The sequence below is a fragment of the Malus sylvestris genome, chromosome 2, assembly GCF_916048215.2.
Source record: "Malus sylvestris chromosome 2, drMalSylv7.2, whole genome shotgun sequence".
Lineage (NCBI taxonomy): Eukaryota > Viridiplantae > Streptophyta > Magnoliopsida > Rosales > Rosaceae > Malus > Malus sylvestris.
This window is the reverse complement of record NC_062261.1, coordinates 3603327-3610976: the sequence shown is the minus strand read 5'-3', so window position 1 is coordinate 3610976 and position 7650 is coordinate 3603327. Positions and strand designations below refer to the sequence as shown.

The following is a 7650-nucleotide window of genomic DNA, read 5'->3' as shown; positions in this document are numbered from 1 at the left end:
TTATCTGTTTGCCATAATCGTTATCCATCCCTAATAATAATTACACTGTAATTCCAAAAAACTCTAAAAGACTAAAAGGGGAAGCCCCCAAAAGCTTCTTCAAATTAACCCTAGTCTTTTTAGCTTAGGGAGAAGCTAAGGCTGTGTGTAGTACAAAAATAATGTTCAATCAAGGACTTTTTACCCAGAGGATTTTGAAAGTTGGATTACCTTTTTGTATTCTTTTGGTGCGATCTTTGGCATGGAGATTCAAAAAGGTACAACCACACACAAAAAATTGTAGCTACTTTATGTGATCTAAACCACTTGCTTTCCCCATATTTCAAGTGTTCGAGTTGAAAAAGTTGTCATCCCACACTCAAAAAAGTAATGGAAACATTCAGACCCCTTTTCCTCAACCAATCTTTTTTCAAAAAAGCATCAATGAACTTCCACAAGCTTTTCTTTTTCTGCTTCATATTTTCAAACACCAATTGTTTATGTTTTATTTTTTCTGTCAAATCATAAAAAGAACAGAAGAAAACCCAGAAATCATGCATAGAAAATATCAAAATATACAGGAATATAGAGGACACTTTCACTAAGAAAGACAGAGGAATTAAAATACATAGAGATTACATAACTGAGGCTAAAGAGATAATAACCCATCAATGTAGTTCTTTTTAGGAATTGACTGGATGTTGAGAATCGAACTTAAGATATCTTTCAGCGTTTGGAAGAGAAATGCCACTAAACCCATCAATGTAGTTACCCAAAGTTTGATTCTAACTATTAATAAATCCACTAGAAAACACAGATTACAGAAAACTCTATCATTAAGACCCCCGGTTGGAAAACAAAGCTTCCCAAATCTCAGTAAAAACCTTAGTAATCACTCCGTGCTGATGTGTGGAATTCAAGGACAGAAAACACTGCAGAAGCTGTTCGAGATCCTTCGCCGAAAATATCTGCTTCTCGAAGATCATCTCCACCATTGATGTCCTGAAGTCGTTGTACGGATCGCTCGACTTCTTCACCACCGCAAAGCAGTCCTTCACTCTTCCTTGCAACGGAAGCAGACCCACGTCGGAACTCGCTCTTCTCCGGCTGCCGGTGCTCCCGTTTCGCCGTGAGCGACCGCGCAAGCGGGGCCCGGAGGAGTCGGAAGAGTGGCTCTTTGAAGAAAACAGTGTGTCAATCTCGTCATCGCTGCTCGACCACCATCCTCTGTAGTTGTTACTATCGAAAGATGAAGAACTAAACGGGAAAAAATCACCGTTGGTTTTGTCCTTCTTGGAATTCCTCGCCTTCTTCTTCTTTTTCTTGACTCTTGTTTTTCTTTGTTTCGAGCTTTTCTCATGGAGGTTGTAGTAGGGGTTTAACGGCGGCGAGTTTGGCGAGGCTGGAGGGCATGTGTGGCCGTCGGGATTAAAGGGTTTTACAAAAGCAGAGTACTTTTCGAAAATCTTGCGTCTTGGGAGCATGGCGTCTTTGGTAGAGATAGTGGATTGATTTAAATCGGAGCATTTAGGTCTGCAAATGGAAGGAAACTGTCGAGGCGGCAACTGCTTAGGCGGCGGCTCGGCAGCATGCAAGTCTTGCTGGTTCTCAGGCAAGCACACCGCTTTTTCGATCACGTCCGATAAGTTTCGGGTCCTGCAGGAGCCGAATGAGGATCGGAACATGTTTGAGAGCTTGAGCTTGAATCGGTTTTGCATTGCACTTGCAGAGAGCTATGGAGAAGGAGAACTGAATTTCTAGAGAGAGAGATAGAGAGAGAGAGAGAGAGGAGAGAGATATGTAGGAGTTTGGATGAGAGGGGTATAAATGCATGAGAAACCGAAAGTGGGAGCGTTTTAAATGATATTTTAACAGTTGTTTGAGGAAACTTTTTGCAGGTTTGTCTTCTCCTTTGTCATCTAACAAGAAATACTGGTTTTGATTATGTACTGCCCGTTGTTGACTTGTAGCAATAATTTTTTTTATTTTTTATTTTTTGTAGATGCGAAAACGATCATATTAGTTAGAACGGATGCAATCGTTATTACGTATATTTGAGTACAAATTTTCCATCACAGTTTAAATTAAGTAAAAGTAAAATCTCCTTGGTATAAAAGAATAGTTCTTTTTTTTTTTCTTTTTCTAAGATGATATATGATCCAACTTTACCTTCCAACTAATCTTTTGTATTTTAGATTTATTTTTTATTTTTTAGTTTCAGCCAATTTGAATCTTGCCTTAGAATGAATTTATGAATATGAAATCATTACATAGTTATGTTCTGAGACGCATGCATGGGCAGCTAGATGATGTACCGTTCGCCTGCAGATCTGAGGAATGCCTTCTATCTATGGTTATTAAGTAATTGCCCACGCACTATATTAGGTCTTGTGCATGGGAGGATGGACCAAAAACTTTACTAATCTTTTGAGGCTATTTATGGGTATATAATTGGAGTTTAAACTATGTTGAAAGAATGTAAGCTTATATATTTCGTTGGTCAAACAAAATTTTAAACCATAAAGTTTACTCGAGAGGATTTGAATTCGAAGCAAGGGAAGCGTCACACTACCCTGTTCACTTTAGCTCTAAACCTTTTATGTGAAGCAGGATTTGGATATGATCAAACTATGTATCTTAAGAAAATTCAAAATTCTAGCTTAAGATGTGAGGAACATTAAATTATGCACCTATATATGTAGAATATCACCATACTAGAAATGCTACTTGTCTGCAGCTCTTTAGGTCATCTTAGTTTGACCTAAAAGCTCTTAAGCCTTTCATTAAAATATGGCATCGACTCAGTTCGTTTTGGCTTTTTCTCACATGTACACAGTTCTTTTTGGCATTTTTCACATGTGTGACTAAATAATTGAATATGTTTCATAAGTATGGCATAGTCATGATTTCACTTGTCTGGATTTATTATGTTATTTGAAATCAATTTCTCCGAGCAAGCTCTTCCATCTTGTAGACGTTTTCTTCGATGTCATTTGGCTTCCTGACATTCTAGTATAGTTTTTATTTTTTTCCAAGACTTGTTACGTTTACATTATCCAATTTCAAGTTAGATTGATGATTATGTTACAAGGAAGTAGAAACCTTTATATGCACTTCCAAGAATTAATGACAAGGAAGAGGGTAAAATATTGCTGTCAAATATACATTGGAGATGCAGAAATTATTATAAACTGTGGATGTTGCTTTCTTTGTTCCTGTATAGGAATCAAACAATCCTGCGGCTTGTTATGATGTTGCAATAATATATACCTATAGGCTATATGTAGGTATATATTAAATTAAAAGAAAGAAGAAACTAGAATCTAAAAATTCTTGGCTTAACAAGTGATATATTGTGTTGATGGTTAAAGTATTCCACTTCTGCTTCAACTTATTCTTATTGTATTTCGAGTTTGAACTCTTTGATTTTTTTAGTGTAGATTAATGTGTAGAATATCACTTGTAATATTAAAAAGAGATGTTTGACTTTAAAAAATTCAAAAGAAACGTTTGAGAGATATGTAAACCATGAGTAATCATATTTAATGTACATATATAGACGATTGATCGTAGAACTATTTTGAAATATATTAGTGGGTACGAGAGAAAATTATTGATGACTATGAGACCTGGATTGAGGCTCTGACTCTATCTTTGTAAGGAGAAAAATTTCAATGTGTCAGGATGTGTTTAATTTACATATGTAGACGACTGATCGTAGCACTCTTTTCAAATATATTAGTGGGTACGAGAGAAAATCAGAACAGACTATGAGACATGGACGGATGCCCTGACTTTATCTCTGTAAGAAGAAATTTCAGTGTATTGGGAATACGGTTCGGTAGCTCAATACAAGTGGTTGGATACACACTGAAAAATTTCCCCTAACCTTTCTTCTCATTGGTATAATATTATCTTTAAGTAAAAAATAGGTTTGTAGAGAGACCAGGATTTGCTCCTTTTTTTGTTTCTGAATATACAGTGGAGTCTTTATGCTGGTAAGCACCTTAAATTAAACACAGATGCATAAAGCATGGAAATGGGAGGGTCATTAGCCAACATATTTGTAGCGCAGCCTGGCTCCATTCAACCACTTACCATGTAAACTATATGTGCTCGTGACCCAATAGTTTAGTTCTTATTGATGATTAAAATTGTTATTGGCATTCTAGAAAAGTTGTGGAGTCCCTTATCATAAAAATATTATTTTGAAGTCTAAATAACAGATTTTCTGCTTGCGTAATCTATGTACATGAGCTACATTTTTTTTTCTTTTCCGAAAGACCATAAAACTTATGTACAATATATTCTTCAGAATCATTTATATTCTTCCTTGTGAGTTCAAATTTAGCTCTTGAAATTGGAAGTTTCGATGAGCAGACGTTGCATAAAAAAAGAAGGGGTGTGATATCCATACACCCCATTTTATTTCTCACACACCCTTCTAATTTTCGGCCGTCGGATCGGATGAATTGAAGAAGATCAACGGATAGAAATTAATAAGGATGTGTGAGAAGTAATTTGGGGTGTGTGGATAGCACACCCCAAAAAGAATGCCCTGGAAAGTGGAAAACCTCCCCAAACATGCAGGTTTGTCACCCACCTCCCCTGGTTACATGCATATTTTCATGAGAGAGAGGGGTTAGTGAGATTCAGAGTGGAGGACAAAGGTTATATTGTCACCTTTTCCATGTTGTACTGGGAAATATTATTATTCAACAGGCTTTTTTGATGTTTTCAATCTGAATTTTTGGTTTTATATCTGTTGTCAATATGTTCGTGTCTGCTTCCCATTTGTCCACCAGTTAAAAGACAAATTGAGAGAACCTAAAACTCTTGGCTTGCACCAAACAACTTGAAAGTTTTCATGTACTGACTACTGAGTACTACGCACGTTTCAATTTTCACAATAAAACAAAAAAAAAAACTAATGAAAATGACTTGAAAATTTTGAGTTTTAACGATAAAGACAAAATAAAGGGTAAAGTGAATAGTATCATGATTGACTTTTTAGTGTAAAAACGTGGTTTTTTTGTTAAAGTAAACAGTACTGGAAGCTTTTCGTTAAAGTTTCCTACAAAAAACCCTAGTGGCATATAATACGTATATATATTTATATTTTCTTCAAATACACACACACACACGTATATATTTGAAGATGAGCATCTCAAGTTCTTAGAAGCTTCCAACAGCTAAGTACAGAGGGGAGCGCAGGTTCTTAACCTTTACAACCAATGCTCCCATGCAACCAAGAGCTAACAGACAGTCTTCTGCAGATGGGATTCATTTTTCAAGTGGAAGTTTGCTCTTTGACAAGAAGAAACTTATTGCCACGACACAGATTTCGTCATCCACTTACACTCGCTTTCATGCTCTTGTTATGACTAAAAGGTCCAGGCTCTGAAAATTAAAAAAAAAAAAAAAAAAAAAAATCGATCTGGACTTGCGAGAGGGGTTAGTGTTTGACATTTTGAGAATGCCTTTTGGGCGAAAATGATGGTTACTATTTCCATGAATACCATAAAGGAATAGGGTTGGAGTAAAAAAGACAAGGGCAATGAACCAAGCTATGAGCCAATAAGCTTTCATAACACTCTCATCACCCCCTTGCAAGTTGTAATCTTATCTAACAAGCCAAGTTCTAGTTAATTCAACCGATCTCTGTCTAATTCTTGTTAATTGAAATTGTAAACAAGATGACAATCCTTAGAGTTTAGTAAACTATAGCTAATTTGGACTGATGTGTCTAATTGTAGTTAATTCAGACGCGAAAAAAAAAAAGATGAACAGTCTTTAGAGTTAATTCGATCGAATTGGAAACAAGATGAATAATCTTTAGGTTAATTCGGACTGAAACAAGATGAAAAATCTTCAGGTTTTAGTTGCAATCTCAAGCCTATTTGGAGTCTCTATAAACACAAGCCAAGTTTTGGTATCTGATTTGGATCTAATTCTGGTTAATTCGGACTGAAAACAAAATGAACAAGCTTTAGGGTTTAGTTGTAATTTTATGTTTATGTGCAGTATTTATGAAAACAAGCAACACTTTGGTTAATTCCAACTTATCAGTGTCTAATTCTGGTTAATTCGAACTTCAAAAAAAAGATGAACAACTTTTAAGTTAAATTCATAATGAAAACAAGATGAACAATTTCTAGGGTTTAGTTGCACTCTTTTTATAACAAGCCAAGCTCTATCTAATTTTGGACTGCTCTGTGTCTAATTCTAATTAGTTCATACTCCAAAACAGCTTTAACCCGGGTCCTTCCGATTTTAGTGAGGTTTTCTGAAATTATGCGGGTAGTTTTATCGGTGGTTTCTCCTTGAACTTGGGGCATTATACTTCTTTCTATGCGGAGTTTCATGTTGTCATCCTTGCTGTGAAGTTATCTTATGTGCAGGGTTGGGAAAACGTATGGCTTGAAAGTGACTCTTCTAGTGTGATATCTTGCTTTGCTTATGGTTATTTTTCTCCTCATTGGTCGCTACAGATCCGTTGGAAAAACTACATTTCCTGGTTGCGGCACATGGCCTTCCTTGCTCTCATACATTTCGAAAAGGGAATATAATTGCCAACATATATTAGCTAATTTATGACTTCTCTTGTCTTCATTTGTATGTCAAATCACTCCTACAGAGATTTTTCATTGTTTGCATTTAGATTTCTTAGCATGCCGGCCTACGTACAAGTATGTCTCCCCTTCTTGTTGTACGATTTTCTTTTTTACCCAATCCCTTCTTCACATCGATGCTAACTGTTTGAAGTTGCAATTAATTTTGGCAATTTGGCAAAAGCATCCCATACAACAATACAAGATGTGGATTGTTGGGCACTGATGGGTAAATAGGGACAGGCCTCTCAAAATCAATCAGAGAAAAGAAAGATTTGAACCCATTTGCAGGCACTAAACGATGGAAAAGTAACAAAGTTTAAAAGTCGCTTGGAATTTTTACCATGTCTAGTAACTCAAGTCAATAATCGAACTCATTTTGTATAGTTAGAATGCGTGTGCAAGCACAGTTTTTTTTTTTTTTTTTGATAGAAACGATAGTAGTATATTGATAGAGAGGCCATTGGGAGCCAAGAGTCACAGTACAAAAAAGTTACATTGCATCCTCCACAAGGAGATCAAATAATGAAACTAGGAGGCTGGTAAATCCAATCAAGATGACTGTCAATATTTAGACTGAACCTAGCTAAACGATGAGCAACGGTGTTGGCTTGACGGTGAACATGGGCAGAAAGATCTTCACTGATTGCAGCGAGCAAACTCTTCGGGCACAGGTTTTCCATCCACCCGTGAACAACCACCATTTTTCTCCTAGTTGTTTGTCATCCTCTTGTCTTTGTCTAAGTTCTCTATTCTTTTCTTCTATTTTTTTTACTTGTGTCAGACTGGTTGTACAGTTTTACCGTTGTTTTATATTCCGTATGGATATAGTACAATTTAGGGTTGATATTGGATATTAGTCTGTTCTAATCTAATCTGATATACTTAATTAACAATCTCCATTGGCCACCAATTTTGGGCCAACATGCACGAATTGTTTATTATTCTTTCCTTTCAAAAAAAAGAAAAGAAAAAGAAAAGGAGAGTAGCTGGTGGCGAAGTTGCGATAGCCCATTTTGTTGAAAAAACTTACAAAGACCATTTCAGCATTCTTCTTATT

General features: G+C 36.1%; 1 protein-coding gene across 1 annotated transcript; it reads right to left on the bottom strand.

The window, feature by feature from the left end:
* Nucleotides 1-510: 510 nt before the first annotated feature.
* LOC126594404 (transcription repressor OFP8-like) lies at nucleotides 511-1865 on the bottom strand. The gene has a single exon (XM_050260715.1). The coding sequence runs from the start codon at nucleotides 1695-1697 to the stop codon at nucleotides 816-818; it is 882 nt and encodes a 293-aa protein (XP_050116672.1). The 5' UTR covers nucleotides 1698-1865; the 3' UTR covers nucleotides 511-815.
* Nucleotides 1866-7650: the final 5785 nt, after the last annotated feature.

Excerpts from the sequence above, each read along its gene's own strand:
- LOC126594404 (XM_050260715.1), bottom strand. The coding sequence starts at position 1,697 with ATGCAAAACCGATTCAAGCTCAAGCTCTCAAACATGTTCCGATCCTCA.